Source organism: Sebastes fasciatus, chromosome 23 (assembly GCF_043250625.1).
Source record: "Sebastes fasciatus isolate fSebFas1 chromosome 23, fSebFas1.pri, whole genome shotgun sequence".
Taxonomy (NCBI): Eukaryota; Metazoa; Chordata; class Actinopteri; order Perciformes; family Sebastidae; genus Sebastes; species Sebastes fasciatus.
In genome coordinates, this window is record NC_133817.1 from 9,654,860 (window position 1) to 9,673,611 (window position 18,752).

An 18,752-nucleotide genomic window follows, 5' to 3' on the forward strand; every position below is an offset into this window, starting at 1 on the left:
TGTCTAGTTGAAGCTTCCTGTCATGTTTCAGATGTCTAACAGTTCCACCAAATAGGTGAGATATTTCCCCTCTAAACTTTTCAGATGGTTTCATTTAGATTTCACTGTTTGAGGCCCAAAAGGTCAAATTGATCATCATTGACATGATCAAATGTCTTGTTTTCTCCGGTCAATAGTCCAAAAGCCAAATATATTAAGTTAAAGGCCTAACTTAAGGGAGGTTGGCTTCTTTTACATTTTTATCTAGTTAGTTTCTCTCACAATCATCGTTTTGACATCTACAATTTTTGCATTAATTCCAAGAGAGAGATAATGTAGCTTTTTTTTAAAATACATTAACACAACAGGTTGATTAACAAGCTTTACCGGAATTCTTCATTTGCTAGAGAGTTCAAATTTTCAAAACACTTGAAAGCACTTCTTCACTGAGTAGAAAAGCTAGTATTACCGCAGAATAGTCTACTGACTCACATTTCTCCAGCATGAATCTCACATGACTTTCAGTGCTGAGTTTAAAGCCTCTGCAGCATCCTTCAGACTGACAAGCGATGATGAAGACTAAATCATATCCAGCTGAGCGCAGGTAGGAATGACTTGTCAAAACAATCTCCACCGCGGTCACGTTGTCCTTTTAAGAAGCTGAAAGCTCTGGCGGAATATTTATCTAATTAAACGTATGACAGAGAGATTATAGGGAAGTTATTTTGGCTGCAACTCCGTCTTGCTGGCAGCAGTCTCACCACGGTACTGTAATTACATACCATCAGTGAAAATGTCCAGATATGTCATTATGTTATTAGTATGAAAGGTTATTTCTAAGTCCTCCAATTCCAGGTGCTGTTGTTCCTTGTAAGAGGTGTGAGGATTCAGAGAGGGTCCGTGATAACTGTAATTTAAACACTTTCTACATCGCTGTGAATACTTAATTGAACGTTCACATTCTCTGCTTTCCGGGTGATTTCTTCTGCTGCTTTGAAGACATGGATCATCTGAATGAGAGTCTGGCATCCTGTTTAAACTAACGCTAAACTACGAGACTGCATTTAAGACTGGAAACATACAATACGCTCCATTTCCAGAGCGCTGGGGCCACCTGCTCTCTTTATGAACTGTGAGGGACCATCATTGGACTTTGTGAATCATGAAGGGGGGATGGAATAGACCGAAATTTATGCACATTATCAAAATATTGAGATATTGATATGTGAAAAAAGCATCTAATCCAAAATATATCCAACCATAAATGAGTTACTGGCATATAGATTGATAGCTGTAGAATATGGAACACAAAATTGGATGCTAAACTGATCAACACAGACCAGCTATAGGATTTTAGGATGAGGTTAAAGCATAGGTTCCCATTCCCAACCATAGACTGTATAATAAGCCTGCTGGCTGTTAGAAAGAATGCAAGTTTAAGGTACTTCAGCATTGGCTTCACTTTTCAGACCCGGAGGTTGACGCCTGCTCCCAACCTCCCACAGACCAGTACCAGGCCTCAGAACACGTAGTACTGGACCACAAGGAAACCATATGATTCAGCAATCTCTCTCGCACACACACACAGGAGAGGTAAGTGTGTAACTACTCACTGCGGTCTTTAGTAGGCAGGTGTCCTCTCCGAGATAACAGAGCTCTCCTGAACAACTCGTCTCCATCCACAGGTGATCTCCGTTGGCTGCGTTCTCCTGCAGAGACACCGACAGAGAAAAGAAAGAGAGACAGAGAGAGAGAGAAAGAGAGAAAGGAAATAATGATATAATAACTCCCATTATCCCTCTGCATCTCTCACTCACATTAAACTGCAACCATATGCACATAAACACTCGGCAGTGAAAGCGGTCAACAAGTGTGTCAAGCACATAATTGACGCTGCTGAGGAGGCGGGTAATTTCGCAGTGCATGTTAATGTAAGGTGCTAATCAAAACACTACAGGAGCTGCTGATTCAAGTGCAAACACACACCTATACGCATGTAAACATGTACGCGTGTGTGACTGCATGTATGTACAGTATGTGTCACTACAGTAGCTTCATCGTGCAGCTTTCAGAAACAGCAGTAAAGATACTGTAGGTAACAGATCAATCAATCATAATGGTCTGCATCAGGCTACTGCATTAGTATTAGTTCTTTGGTTGGTCTGTCACATCAGTTTTACATCTGTTTTATGCTGCTTTTAATGAATGCAAGATAGCAGAATAAAATATTGGTTTTAGTATTCAGTTCGGAGGCTCCACAGTCTCATGGAATTACTTGTTAAAGTCTCCAAAGCTAAAATAAAATAATTAATGGGGGGTAACGAAGGGATAAAAAGGTGAGAAAACTCCTGAAAAATAATCATTTTGCCTTGTTTTTTATGTGTGTTAAACAAAAATGTTTTACTGTTTAAAGTGCAGTTCACATTTCTCCTAATTGGTTGCATTTTTGCAGATGTATTTCTCATATAGTGATTACTGAAATGTTGATGATTAGTGACCAAACAGAGCTGGACTCAGATAAGAAAAGAAGCTGTCTGATCTTTTCTAATCTCTCTCTCACTTCTCTCTGACGGTAAACCACAGTCATAATCGCCTCTGCCGCAGTACAACAAATCACTTTCATTGGCCATTTGTATACTGTAATGGCAATTTTCATATCTGCAGTTTAACACTGTACCTTTAGATAATCTCAGGGCCTCACATGTTCAACTTTGTCACCATAGGACAATGACCTGACATTTTAGATCTCTGTAACTGCAAACAACAGATTGCTGAAATACTTGTTATGTCTTGTGATGCTCTGTTGTCTGCTGTGTGCTGACGCATTGATACACTTTCTATCCTTCTCTTCCTTTCTTCTTTGCACTTATCTTCATGTCATGCTTTAAATGTATAAATACTGACTACTCTTTGTATTCGGGGCTCACTTGCCACAGTCCACAACAGGTGGCTGTGCTCGTGAGTCCATCTGCAGTCCATCTGCAGATGTTTTAGTTATTAATGTATGCCTTTTTATTAAATTCACTGAAAGACAAGTTGTTACGTTGGTTTGTGTCTTGTTTTAACAGAAACTGCCACCACAATACATTTGCATTTCCTGCTCCTATATCTTGTGATCCTACATACTGTAAGAATGGAAAAAATACAAAAATCAGTTCGCAGTTATGCCTCTTTTCTGTCATTTTGCTAAAACCTTGGCAAACAGTGAGTACGGACAAACACTATCTGACTCATTAGCACCTGAAGGGGCCATAACACCGTAGTAAACCAACTCCTAAGTGTATATTAATGAGTGATTAAGTAGAGTGATTATATATAAGTGTGTCGTGCAGAGAGCTAAAGGCCAGCGATGACGTGGTGGAAGTGTCCCTGCAGACTGAGCCAGAGGGGAACCTCAGATGTGGGTTTGTCTACTAACACCTTCCAATTAATAAAACAGCACGTTTTATTTAATATTCATTATTGATGGATGAGTCACTCAGTGTGTAACTTTACAGTCTAATCCAAAAGTGAGACTTTAAATCTCACACACTGACATCCTTGTTCTTGAACTGGATTACACAGGATGTATTTTTAGCTGATTCTTTTAAATGAAGTGTTTCTGAGGCTGTTTTTGATCCTTTGTTTGTTTCCTTCTCTTTCTGAGTTAAACCTCCCTCTGTCGCAATCATTCTTTTCTTGTTGAATCAGATAAAATTAGAAGCTTTGCCTTTCTTCCGTTGAGCTCATTGCTAACAAGGTACAGTTGGCAGCGGTTATTTCTGGTCAGACTATCAATAAAATCAGTTCTAAGAGGATCTTAGATTGTTTTTGTGACTGCAGACCAGAATGACTGAATGTGCAGTGGATTTCATGAAAAACTGTGGTGCAATATACAAATATTTTGCATTATTTTGCTAGAAAAAATAGTTGAAAAGTTGTTTACAGAACTGGTTTTACCCTCTGAGACCCACAATAGACCCATTTTTGTAATTTTTAGGGGGGTACAGGGGGTCTTTAGGGGGAGATAGCAGGTCAACAGTAGATGTCACCTAGAAGTGGTGTACATTATCTGAAAACTGGGGACTTGAAGATTGTAAAAGTAAATAAGGGCTAAGAACATTATGATAGAAGTATATGATAGTCATCCCCATGCTCTATTATGTCTCATAAGTTGTTGCAGCAATTTTTGGGTTGATGCCATTTGTTACACAGATTTGGTGCTAAATTTAACCATTTTTTACCACTCGAGAATTGATAAAAATTATCAATAATCCCTCCAAAATACCACATTAAGACACCAAGACCTTGAGGAACACCATAGAAAAAGCCATGCTGTGATTTGGTATCAAAAACTTTGACATTTTGAGATTTCTGCAAGAATTGAATTTTTTTCAGCGATTAGATGGCGAGCCCTTCTGTTGTGTAAACGACTCAGAAACCCCCTTATTGTCAATTTACCTAGGAAAGCCATCCATCCTCTGAATGCTGTAGGTCTCTAGTTTGTGGCTGTAAAGTTTCATGAGGCTGGGATTATCCTAGAGGTCACCACAGGTCATTTTATACAATAAGGTCAAGTTTCAAATGGTCTCACTACAATGAAATGGCTACTATGGGGACTAACATCATCACACATGAAGACAGTTGGTCTCATTGGATCCACAAGAGTCTCAGCTTTACAGTGATACCCAATGCATGTAATTCAAGACTGTTTAGGGACCCCAGTATGCAGAAATATTCAAATACCTAATTTTAGAAAAGGTAAAAATAACACATTTATACTGCATTCAAAAAACAGCATGTGATTATCATAAAGTGGGCATGTCTGTAAAGGGGAGACTCGTGGGTACCCATAGAACCCATTTTCATTCACATATCTTGAGGTCAAAGGTCAAGGGACCCCTTTGAAAATGGCTATGTCAGTTTTTCTAGTTTCATATGATACCTTAGCTTCACTCTAGCCCTAAAACTGAACCTGCTAGATTCTCTGAAAGACAGTAAAGTCGGTCAGGATCGCCCGCGATCTAATGTCTTTACCAATGTCCTATTTTTATCACATGGATTTCAGTGGATTTCAAAATGTCTTGTTGCACTTTTTGACCTTTGCTGTGTAATTTACGGAGTTGTTTCATAAAATTTTTTCTGAGTGCTTTCCACATCAACTTGGCATTTCCCTAAGCGTTGGGTCTTTGCTACACGTGAAAGTGTTTTAAATTGTCTCTTTAGTTTTGTGAAGCAAATGAAATCCATTAAATTCAAATAAACTCAGAAAAAGTCACATTTCATAAAGTCCTGACTCACAAAACTTTTTCCCCCCCACGCTCAGTTATCAAGACATTTTCTTCTAATGATCAAAAAGCCAAAAAGATAATTTGATGCTTTGCATTTCCACATGAACATACGGCTGTAGAAACCAGTCTGCTAACAAATCTGCTGGCTTTAAAATCCAAATGTCATTCAGTGAGTCAGCCAGAGAGAATAAAGACAGCTGAGACGTGGGACAACTGTCTTTTTGTGCAGTATTTGAACACATATTAATGTATAATATGCATGATGTATAAGTCTGTATGTGTAAAATCTAGCAAAACGTAATGCAATAAATACACATAAACAACAAGAAGTGTATGTGCATGTCTGACCGTCCAGTCCACGCCGGTATGCAGGTCCTTGTTGGGCCCGTTGGATGCAGGAGGCAGGGAGGGTTGAGGGGGACCGAGGTGCTGAAAGCCTGAACGGGAGATCGCTTTCCTAAAAACAAACACAAAACAAACAAGAAACCTTATTAACAATCACAAACAAAAGCCTGTAAAGAGACAAATCCACCCTGTCATCCTCGTGTATTATGACACAGCTCTCTCACCACAGAGAGAACTAGATTTCAGCATGTAAATTAATTATTCACAGTGGTTTGAGACCACATTTCAGTGGGTTCAGCTGCAGATATTTGGTGGAGGAGAAGTGGGAACAGCTTGGAGGAGAGACTGCCAGCAGCACTTTGTGGGGTGACGGAGACGGATCTGTTCTGTCGGAGGATGAGTCAGCAGTTATCTCTCTCTGCATGTTTCAGTCTTTGACTCTCGCCCTGTTATACTTCCTCTTCTCATTCTCTGTCATCTATATGTTTATTATCTATTTCTCTGATTTATTCACCATCTCCAACTTCTTCATCCCAGTTTGTACCCATCACATCACCACCTCTCTATGTGCATTAGCTCGTAAAGCTATGCAAGGACATTAACCACCAAAGATGGGGAATGCAACCTAAACAAAATTACGTTCCAGATCTGTGTGCTATTAGTGAGACAGTAGAAGAAGTTAGCAAGTGGCCCAATATACTGTGGCCAGATATAATTTATATACACTTATTTGGTGGAGAAACCTAGCGTGTAACTTTACACGAGCGAGAAATTACGACAAGTCACTAATGCTTACAACTACGTTATCTGTGGTCATGCACAGAACGTAAAAAATACCATGAAACACCCAGAGTTGTGAGTTTATTGAGTTCTAATATGGACGCTCAACACGTTAACAGCCATAGCGATGCTGTAGTTTTGGTTTAACGAGTGACCGTGTTAACTGATGACTCTCAGCCAAATGCGTAGTTGTTGCTCGTAGCGACGGCAGCTATTGAAAACACCAAAAGGACATGTAGGTGTCCTTGTAAATTTTAAATACATGTAATGTATTTGTATGTAATGTAATGTAAATTAATTAATATAATTAATAGTAATATTAAATACATACTCATCTGCGTATATTATCTACGCCAACCATTTACGTAAGTTTCCACGAGCAACCACGAACACATTCGGCTGTAAGTCACCAGTTAACACGGTAACTCGTTAACCCGAAACATCTGTTGCTCTGAAACGGTCGTAATCCTGACGGAATTCAGTAGAACTCGAGTCCGCTGTTGGAATATCGATTCTGGAAAATGCAGATTTCCTGAATTAGAAGACACGACTTTTATAGTAAATTGGTAATTCTAGGAATGAATGGATGTGTGTGTCTGTCAATGGAAAAGGCTGCATCGTAGCATCTGACCCTCCTGTTGAAAGTTTCAGTGGCCGTCGGTCTAAAATTATCAACCAGGACAAAGAGGAGTCCACTTACACACTCTGTAACCTGATGACACACCCTGACACACACACACACACACACACACACACATATATTTGCATGTACTCACCCTCACGACTCTTGGGATATAAATAGTATAGCGTGGGTGACAACAGAACAAATGCAAGGACGTATGGTGACTGGACATATGCCACATATAATGGGATCACACACACACACACACACACACACACACACACACACACTGATAAAGGATGTCTTATTGTTGAAGTGTTTTGTAGTCCTCATTTCCTTTAGGTTTTGATGACTTGCAGTCATAACCGCTGAGATCTGATGACATGACAACATGCTACTGTGGCAGCGAGTCCATTAAGGGAAGTAACCCGAGCGGTCAGACGATCAGACAGGTTGTGTTAACGAACCCACAGTTTTATTGAAACCACTTGTTTGGAAGTGAAACCAAAAGACAGAAACCGAATCTACAGAATGTGTGAAGGTAACAGGATGTAAAAGCAGACTGAGCTTGTGTGTGGTTTGCGTTGTTTTGTTGTTTATATCAAAAACTGTATATAAGACATAGTCACCGTGACGTCACCCATTGGTTTGCGGACTGCCGTTTTGAAACCTGGAGTTTTTTGGGGGGTTTTTGGAACCAGAAGTGACACGAGAGGAACGCTGAATAAGACATTTTTAGGTGACTAAAATGTTAAATTAACTTTAATGAACTGAAAACGCACTGTGAAAGGGTTAAAGTTGTAAGACGAAAACACGGACCTCTCCCAGACCAGGCAACGCCATGGTAGCGACCTGTTAATCACAAGGTAGCCCCGCCCTAAAGTCATCCCCTGCTTTATGGTCTATTTGACTCTAAATGGGACCATCATTTACTAAATGAACATCATGCTGTATTGAAGAAGACTTCAAACTAGTGATTGAGACCATAAACTCATGTTTGCAATGTTTACTGAGGTAATAAATCAAGTGAGAAGTAGGCTCATTTTCTCATAGACTTCTATACAATCAGACTTCTTTTTGCAACCAGAGGAGTCGCCCCCTGCTGGCTGTTAGAAAGAATGCAAGTTTAAGGCACTTCAGCATTGGCTTCACTTTTCAGACCTTGTCTATTGCTGGTTGAGGTTGAGCCCATTTCAAATGCATTAATACATTTTTGATAGTTAAATCTATATACTTAACATTACTTGGGTTAATGTTAGTTGCTTTCCACCACTTTATAAAAACAGGAAGTGAAAATGAAGGTAAACGTTTTACTTTTCTGATTCAGGTTTGACCTTCTGCACTTCCTGTTGTGGGCACACAGTTTTTCCAACACAGTGGATTACAGAAATGGATATTTTAGGTGTTCATAAATACAACTGGGGGTTTGTTTACAACCTGTCTGACTGACTGTGTTGCTGCTCTCAGCCATTAAGTCGTTGAGTTAACTATGATCACAACTAGTAGAAATAATGGCCAAAACTATGGAAATGAGATCCTGATTGAACACTCAACACACACACTTAAACCTGCTGCTTATTGCCGTGTCTGAATGTTGAGCGGTGAGGATTATTATAACCTGATTATGGTTGATCAGATATGAATGAATAGGCTGTGTGTTGTTGTGTGCATGCACGTCTATTCATAATGAAACAAGTGTTTTTTTGAGAGGGAAAGTCAGAGCTTCTAAAAAAAGACTCAGCTGCATTGATGTACTAGACCAGAGGTGCACACACTTTTTCAGCATGCGAGCTACTTATAAAATGACCAAGTCAAAATGATCTACTGTAATGGCAATTTTCATATCTGCAGTTTAACACTGTACCTTTAGATAATCTCAGGGCCTCACATGTTCAACTTCGTCACCATAGGACAATGACCTGACATTTTAGATCTCTGTAACTGCAAACAACAGATTGCTGAAATACTTGTTATGTCTTGTGATGCTCTGTTGTCTGCTGTGTGCTGACGCATTGATACACTTTCTATCCTTCTCTTCTTTTCTTCTTTGCACTTATCTTCATGTTATGCTTTAAATGTATAAATACTGACTACTCTTTGTATTCGGGGCTCACTTGCCACAGTCCACAACAGGTGGCTGTGCTCGTGAGTCCATCTGCAGTCCATCTGCAGTCCATCTGCAGATGTTTTAGTTATTAATGTATGCCTTTTTATTAAATTCACTGAAAGACAAGTTGTTACGTTGGTTTGTGTCTTGTTTTAACAGAAACTGCCACCACACTACCTACTATAAAAATGCAAAACATATATTTATTTATAAATATATTGAGTATTCTTTATATGTACAATATATGTTGGTGTACCTTGCATAACTGCATGAACCCATATTGTACAATATAACTCTGTAAATTTGTTGTCATTACCTTACTCTGATGACTTGCACTGAATGGAATCAGCCAGGGATGCATAGTCCGGACAGTAGCTGCTGATAGCCAGCCTCAAGCACACTTCCAAATGATCATCAGTCAAGGTGGAACGGTATTTGGACTTAATAATCTTCATGTGGGAAAAGGCTGACTCGCATAAATAAGTGGAGCCGAATAATGCAGTCAAGGAGGTAGCACATTTCCTCATGTTGAGGTACTTTTCCTCTGTGAGTAAGTTCCAGAACTGTCCATGAGCCCTGGACTGAATGTCAGCTTGTAGTGTCAAAATCTCATCCTCCACTCCAGATGAGTTCAGGTGAAACAGTGTTGCAATTTTTGATGCAAGTGAATCAGCCTCAGCATCTTCCCGAAAAGGGTAGCACATGAATGTAGCGACTGGCTCCAGTAAAACAAAGTCTTGAAAGCGTCTGTCAAACTCTGACAGACAGTTCTCAAGCTGCTCTGATAGGCTGACGTCTATTTTTTAATTTTTTGATTTATTTATTTTTTTTAATGCCATGCGATCTACCCACACTACCTTTGCGATCGACCGGTAGATCGCGATCGACGTATTGGGCACCCCTGTACTAGACGTACTCATCACAAATCAAGGTAAATGGGAATACACACTTAAAATATGCAAACACACACACACTCTCATTCAGAGGTCAAAGGGCAACACTATATTTGAGTGAGTCCTAATCTACTAAAAGCAGACAGGATCACCGGCATTACGGCTCACTCCTAAAATCTAAACACAAACAAAATCTGCAGTGTGGTCTGCACACAGCAACCACGTTAGCGCACACACACAAACTCACTTTGACTCAGAGTTATTTTAAGTAGATTTGTCCACAAAAAAAGGCAGTAAGAGGCAGCATGAATCTAAAAATAAATGTAGTTTAAAAGCATGTAGATGAAGAGGAATGACAAAGCCAAACAAAGCAAATCACACCACATCATCCAGGAATAGTCTGTGCTGTTTGTTTTTGTCTTCTTACGTAATACTTCGTCCAAATACAGAAAAAACACTTTACATGCAGAGTCAAGAATGAAATGGAAATAAGAAGCCGAGATAAAGGAAAGAATGAGAAATGAGATGCTGAGAGATCGGCATGTACCAAATTAAAAAGCCATTTCATCAGTGTTGCAAAAGGTCGGCACATTCACTGGAGGTGTTATAAGCTGTTATCAGTCCAACTTGACTTCCAAGAATGTTGTAGTAGTAACTTGTACATACAATTTCATAAAGGTTAATTCGTCTCTATTTCGAGTCCGTCTCCTGAAACCGTCTCCTAACCCTCCTGGATCAACGGGTCGACAGAAGCGTAATTCCAGCTCCAGTTGAATCATCACAACATTATCAAATGTCTTGAAAGCTTGAAAAATATGCCACCAACTTTCAAGCCGCTATATATAATGTAGAATTTTAAATTTTCCAACTTTTGGCACCAACATCAGAAGTATCAAAAAGACACTGTGGTATACAGCGCTGCATGTCAAAATCCGTGATACACTGAAGTGATAATTATAGGCTGAGAGCTACATATCTTTCATCTGGGTTCTTTTGTTTTTCTACAAACAAAAAGTTGTGACATCAGAATAATTTTATATAATTTTTTGCTCCAACCAGTCTGAGAGAAAGTGTGGAACATACTCCATAACTGGTTGTAACACACATTAAATGAGCGTAGGGAACAGAGACTCAACAAACATTTGGGGTATCAAACCCCGTATGTCACGTAACGACCAGTGATAGAAGTATTCAGATTCTTTCTTTATAAAACAGCATATTTGTCCACTCCCATGTTGATAAGAGTATTAAATACGTGACAAATCTCCCTTTAAGGTACATTTTGAACAAACAGAAAATGTGTGATTCGATTGACAGCCCTATTAACTACCCATTCGTGAAATGAAATCGCACACTTTAGGATCCTCCTCGCTCCGGGAATATGCACCAAAATTAATGGTTGAGAGAGAGGAATTTAACAATGTACGAGACGCGCAACAGAATACACCACCAGAATCATAAACCACAGAGCAGCACATCGTCCATTGTAAATAAATAGAACATTTTCCAACGACCACCAAATCACACTTCAGGATTTTCTCATACTAATGATCAAATTCAGAGTGATAAAAAACGTATTTATTTAAAACGGCGTATGCAACAGTAGCCGACTAGGCTGCTGCAGAAGTAAAGAAGATATCAACCAATTATACAGCTATCTGCTTTTTCCTGCTCCAAACTATCGTTATTATATCGGCCTTTAAAAACCCACTCTAGGTCGACCTCTAAAAGAGGGCATCAAGACTCGACAAGATTAAATTAATTGAAGTCAAACAGTCGAAATAATGGATGAATACTCATCTGTACAACCAAAACTGACATATTTTTACAGATCTTGACATGAATGGAGTCTCCCGGCTAATGTCACATTTAAACATGTCAGGTCGGGAGACAGAAACACACTCGGTGTGTTAGAGCCTCCGGTGCCGAGATTAAACTGAACCCTGAACAGTGGAGTTGAATGCAGCTGCTCCCAGTTCAAACACCTCTCTCTCTCTCTCTCTCTCTCTCTCTCTCTCTCTCTCTCTCTCTCTCTCTCTCTCTCTCTCTCTCTCTCTCTCTCTCTCTCTCTCTCTCTCTCTCTCTCTCTCTCTCTCTCTCTCTCTCTCTCTCTCTCTCTCTCTCTCTCTCTCTCTCTCTCTCTCTCTCTCTCTCTCTCTCTCTCTCTCTCTCTCTCTCTCTCTCTCTCTCTCTCTCTCTCTCTCTCTCTCTCTCTCTCTCTCTCTCTCTCTCTCTCTCTCTCTCTCTCTCTCTCTCTCTCTCTCTCCCCTTTCCCCTTTCCCCTTTCCCATTTACTGTCTCTGGAACTAATCGCTCTCCTCTTCCTCCTCTCTTGTCTCCTTTTTGTCTTCTCTATCACCATCACCTCGTCCCCCTCTAATCTCCTCTCTTTTCATTCCTGCTCCTCCTCTGCTCTTCTTTTCTCATCCTCCCCCTTGTCTCCTCTCCTCCTCCTCTTCTTCTTCCTACTCCTCGTCCTCCTCCTCTTCTTCCAGCAGAGGTGGGTTGTCAGCGTTGCCATGACGACGGCACAGCGGGAGCATCGGCAGCTCATCCAGTAATTATATTGGTAGAGAATCGTCTGTGTGTGTGTGTGTGTGTGTGTGTTTCAGCAACTTTATCAGTAAACTGTAAATGCGGTTACTTAGACAGAAGTCTCATCACCCAACGTGGGATGACACATATACTGTATACTGTATATACTCGCAGCTCATATACCGTCTTCATTTCACAGCCTACACACCGAGGATGATGCAATCTGAGTTATTCCTCAACTGTTCTCTAAATACAGATCCTCGGTAACTATGTAAGGAGGGATCAACCGTTACAAACTGTTTATGCCGTATTCAGGTGATTAAGGTGGAAAGAAAACAGGCTTCTGGTGGCGGGTAACAATCCCACACTGGTGCAACCTCCTCCACACCAGTCATTTAACCAGTTCCTGTGTACTCGGCGTGCCTTGACACAGCCAGGCAGCCAAACACTGTTTATGATTAATGATAAAGTAAGAACAAAAGTAATAGGCACACAAAAGGAAAGGCAGCTGCAAGTGGGAGGAATGGAATTGAACATCTTCTGACTGGTGGAGCAGAGGATGTTGTGATTATATGTGGGAAGAAGTTGGTTGACAAAGGACACACAACTGCACCAGTGTGGGTTTAGTGTTAAACCAGCTTCTCTCTGCAGGCAAATCTTTGCTCAACGGAAAAAAGAAAAATTACTTCTTTAAAAACTCTTTTTTACAAGAACAGAAGTTGAACTATGTGGTTAATTGCAGTATGCTTTGCTGTCATAAGCATTATTTCTTGTTCGTTAAAAGCACTGAGTGGGAAACGTGTGTTTCTTCATCAGAAATTGTGCAAATACATCTTCATACACAATCTCTGAAGTGTTTCTGCAGATTATGAAGTTTTAAGCAGCTGTCAGATGTGCATATTCAATACTTTAAGAACAACTTGCAAAGTAAAAATTCTACTTTTGTTCTATAAATGATTATTTATAAAGTCAAACTTTTACTTTCTTTGAGGAGAGTTGTGAATACCATTCTACTGCTGGTCATGTTACTCAGAGAGGTAGGGAACAACTAGTCGATCAATCGATTAGTCGTCTGACTAAGCAAATGCCAAAAATACACTAGTTAGAACATGTTAATTGTGAATATTTGTGAGTTTTCGGAGTCATTTATGATTGTAAATTAAATATCTTTTGGTTTTGGACGGATGATGATCGAACAAAAAAGCAATTTGAAGACATCAACTTAAGCTTTTTCAGACATTTTACTGATGGATTACTGAACGATGGCGAACGATACACGATACACAGGGTGTGGGCCAAAAAGTCATCCTTTTTCCATGTCGTTTAAACCAGTTTACTTTAGCTGAACTAAAATTGATCTTCAGTTATGAAATGAGTAAAAAACAAAAAGGTCAAGTTTTCAGAACATCCCAGTACTTTTGTATGATGAGTAACATCTATATCAAAACATGTATTCAGCACCAACAGAAGCTGAACACCTGCACAAACACCTGACACCAACAGAAGTGAGAATCAGCCTTGAACAGCCCGCAGCGGCAGTCAGAGCCATTCAGCTCCAGCCTGACATTTAGACTGGGTCACATGAAGCAGCAATCTCAAGAATTGATTAGTTTCACTACTGGTTAACAGAGAAACGCTGCTTATAAAAGACACAGTTAACAGCCGCTCTCATCACTCACCTGAAGCCGAGAAGCCGGTGAAACCAACGCACCTTTTTCACCCTCCCTCTCCTCCCTCCCCGTCCACCTGCTCCTACATTTATCATTACTATCCTCAAAGCTTCTTTCTCTTATTCTGCTGCTAACATCCTCGTCTCCCGGACTGAACCAACCTACAGTTATCTCCCAGCACACTCGCAGCAGCACGGGTCAGGTAATTATGCCAATCAACGTGACAGGCAGCGGCGACCTGACACCAGACATCTGAGCTCCGCGCTGTGTAACAATGTGCGTGTGTTTTTTGATTCGGGTTGAAGTTACGTAGGTAGTACAGAGTTACGATTTAGCTCGAGATTAGGGCTGAGGTTATACATCAGGCTTGAGGATTGGCCAAAGCACCGGTGAGATTCAGGTTATGGTTTTAGGAAATGAATGCGGTCAATGAAACAGTAAGTGAGAGAGCAGTGGTGTCCAATGAACTATGACACTAGATCCACTACACCTCACCTCCATCCTCAACTCTCCCCCACCTGTTGTTAGATTAAAGTCTGGTTGCAAAAAGAAGTCAGATTGTATAGAAGTCTATGAGAAAATGAGCCTACTTCTCACTTGATTTATTACCTCAGTAAACATTTTAAACATGAGTTTATGGTCTCAATCGCTAGTTTCAAGTCTTCTTCAATACAGCATGATGTTCATTTAGTAAATGATGATCCCATTTAGAGTCAAATAGACCATAAAGCAGGGGATGCTTTAGGGCGGGGCTACCTTGTGATTGACAGGTCGCTACCACGGCGTTGTTCAGTCTGTGTTTTCGTCTTACAACTTTAACTCTTTCACTGTGTGTTTTCAGTTCATGAAAGTTAATTGTAACATTTTGGTCGCCTAAAAATTTCTTATTAAGCGCCACTTCACGAAGATAGTGACGGCCTTAAACGCCAAACTCAAGGCTTCAGAACAGTTGTCTCCAAACCAACGGGTGACGTCACGGTGACTACGTCCACTTCTTATATACAGTCCATGATCTTACCTCGGAAGTCCTCCTAAAAGTTCCTCACATTTTTTCCCATTAACATGTTTTTTGGGAGAGTTTTTTCTTATCTGAATTGAGGTTCTAAGGACAGAGGGTGTGTCGTATGCTGTACAGATTGTAAAGCCCCTTGGGGCAAATTTGTGATTTGTGATATTGAACTATATAAATAATATTGACTTGACTTAACTTAACTAAGAGTTCCTCTTAAGACCTATTCAAAAAGCTGCTAGGAGCAACTTTCACTAAGTGACTACTAAGAGAAGAGAAGTTTTCAGTTCATTAAAGTTAATTCTAACCTTTTTGGTCGCTTAAAAATGTCTTATTCAGCGTTCGGTTGTACTTAGCTCCACCTTTCATGGCACTTCTAGTTGCAAAAAAACAAATGTCGACTGCCAAAATGTCGAACTCGAGGCTTCACAACGGTAGTCCACAAATCAATGGGTGACATCACAGTGACTAGGTGCACTTCCTAGAGTCAACAATATTGATCAATAATCAATCTGTAATGTGAAGGTACATTTTCTGACAATTCAACAGACAAAGCAGTCTGACACACTGATGCACAACACTTTATTAACCTGATAAAAAACAGACATTAAAGCAATAGCTAACTCGGTATTCAACCAAAAATACCATCACATTATCAATACCATGATATTGATTATAAACGTTGCCCTATAAATCAACAGTATATAGTTCAATAAAAGGAGAAAAAGGGTCTCCTTTCACCTCCATCCTTCTATTGCTTCCTATTTTCTGCCCCTTCTCCTCTACGTCTCCTTCCCCCCTTTATTTCCTTACAGGTGAATCTGCTCTATTTTTAGAACATTGCGTAAGACAGATAACCTGGCAAAGGCAACCTGAGACACACATTCACACACACAAGCATGACCTCATGCTTTTACACTCACGCACACACACCCACACACACATGTATCAGTTGTATTAAGCGAGGCATTTAGCTGAATGTTTGTGCAGCTCAGAGGCTGATATGGGGATTTAAAGGCCAAGAAGACTTTTTTAACCATTTTATTCTGATGGGGAATTTAATTCTTGACAGTGCAGAGAAAAAAAAACTGCGTTCCAGTCGGATTAGACATTTAAATGTCTCCTTGTGACCAAAAATTAAATAATATAGAAGAGCAGATGGAATTAATACACATTGTCAAATAATAAAAAGCTGTTTTGACACATGGATTTCAACAAGAAAAGAGTGTGATTACTCAATTGCGTCGCCTTGTACACATTATTTTTCATAGAACAATTTTCTATAAGGAAAGAGGACAGTCAGTTTAAATGATTTGGCATGAAGTTGGAGAAAGGGAAAGCACTTGCCAACGACTGCAGATACCTGCTGCTGTATTCACATAACATCCTGAGGCCAAGTGTAGCTCCTAACTGGCTGAGTTAGGAGAAAAATAAATGGCGTGTCAGTTTCTAACTAAGACTTATAATAATAATAATTCACAAAGCACTTCAGTCCTAAAAGTAGGTCCTATAAGTTATTTTGAGATGTGAGAGACTTTCAAGCTTGTCAAGCTATAAAAGAATGAATTAATGACTGATAATAAACTTTAATCCACATTTGATGGTGATGACCATTTAATAAATGGATTCAATCAACTCACCAATGAATGGAAACAATCCAATACCACAGGAGATTTTTCACAATGCTACTATGACACAATGGTAAAACAGTTTGCAGCACTGATGATCTCAGCCTCAGTCGTCTGACACAGTTATTCATCAAACCAAAAGAGGCCCACGCTTCATTAAGTTCACGTTTACAAATCACTGGCTGTAATAAATCCAAAAGTAAAAGGTGATATCATCACGATTTTTTAAATTGAATTCTAGGAAAACTCTCATAGTATAAAGAACACGTCAGAAATACTAGAATAGGGCGGAAATGACACATTTATACTGCATTCAAAAAACTGCACGTGATTATCATAAAGTGGGCATGTCTGTAAAGGAGAGACTCGTTGGTACCCATAGAACCCATTTTCATTCACATATCTTGAGGTCACAGGTCAAGTGACCCTTTTGAAAATGGCCATGACAGTTTTTCCTCGCCAAAATTTTGCGGAAGTTTGGAGCGTTATTTAACCTCCTTCCTGACAAGCTAGTATGACATGGCAGGTACCAATGAATTCCTTAGGTTTTCTAATTTCATATGATGCCAGTATCTTCACTGAGCATGCTACAACCTTCGAAAGAACGGCGGGCCTTCTAGTGTTACTCATGTGCATCGATATTTTCTTACACTCCTACTACACACTGGCTCTGCTATTCTTCAAATGATCAACGCTTCTCTTACAACAGAGGGGCCATTCGCGTTTTCACGACGGCCACCGTAGTTCTTCTACACGCTTGGCACGCCGGAGAGGCTGCAATCTGCAACCTCATGGCTAGATGCCGCCAGATGTTACACACTGGACCTTTAACAAGTCAATATAGAAGCCAGTGAGGGATTGTGTCTTTGGACTTGGAAGTGAGAGAGAGAGAGTTACACCTCTCCAGGCGACAACGCCAGTAACATCAGTAGTCCGTGGATTTTCACGGCAAACCACCGACGACGAGGTGAAACGACTCTACAGCTGCAGTCTGAACGTGCAGAAAGTTACAGATGGCAGCCTCAATCTGAATATGGACACACAGATGTTAAAGCGTCATTTACATGGAGCTCAAACATCAGAGCTGACAGTTAAGGACACCTTCATTCAGCACAATCTAACGAACGCTCGCTCTATTCTTCTTCTTCTTCTTCTTCTTGCTCCACTTCAGTTTTCTTTATCTCTCTCTCTTTTCAATCTTCCCCTTTTCTTTCTATCTCAACCCTCCTTCCATTCTCTCCTTCTCTCGCTCTATGTGGGTCAGTGTGAAAGGCTCGCTCGTTGCCGCTGGTGACACAGCATGCCCAGGGTGTGTACATGTGTGTGCACGTGTATGTGTGTGTGTGTGCAGAGAGACAAGAGACAGAGTATGAGTCTGTGTCTCTACAGGACTCTTCACTGCCTCAGGTAACGAACGGGGTGTGATGGATAAAGGTTGATCACCACATGCAAACACACACAAATAACACACTCACAAAACTCAAGACTTTAAGAGATAGGAGTTAGGAGCACATCATGACGCCGGTTGTCATTTTTAACATACTATAAAATAGAAAACACACACACATCAACCTTCACACACCTTTCATGCATTGTTCAAACTAGGAACAAATTGACACTAAAGACAAACTCAATACTTTTTAAAAGCCCACTATGGTTAAACCATGACCCTGTGTGTAGAGCCCGACTGATGCTGGATTCTTGAGGTATTTGAGGGGCCATAATAACGCCTTAACACAAATTTGTTTTAACGCCACTAATTTCTTTAACGCATTAACGCAACTTAGGATTTTTAGGTTGTAGCGGGCTCAGTTTTAAAGCTAGAGTGAAGATACTGGCATCATATGAAACTACAAAAACTTAAGGAATCCACTTGTACTCACGTGTCGCAAAGGAGGCTAAATAACGCTCTAA

General features: G+C 40.1%; 1 protein-coding gene across 6 annotated transcripts in view; it reads right to left on the reverse strand.

The window, feature by feature from the left end:
* dgki (diacylglycerol kinase, iota) overlaps positions 1-18,752 on the reverse strand; it is a 75,407-nt gene that overhangs the window by 29,042 nt on the left and 27,613 nt on the right. For all 6 annotated transcript variants that reach the window (XM_074624881.1, XM_074624878.1, XM_074624883.1 and 3 more), the window contains exons 2-3: positions 5,598-5,706; positions 1,593-1,688 (exon numbers count right to left, since the gene is read on the reverse strand). In XM_074624881.1, coding sequence (XP_074480982.1) covers positions 1,593-1,688; positions 5,598-5,706 — 205 coding nt within the window. The remainder of the gene's footprint in view (positions 1-1,592; positions 1,689-5,597; positions 5,707-18,752) is intronic.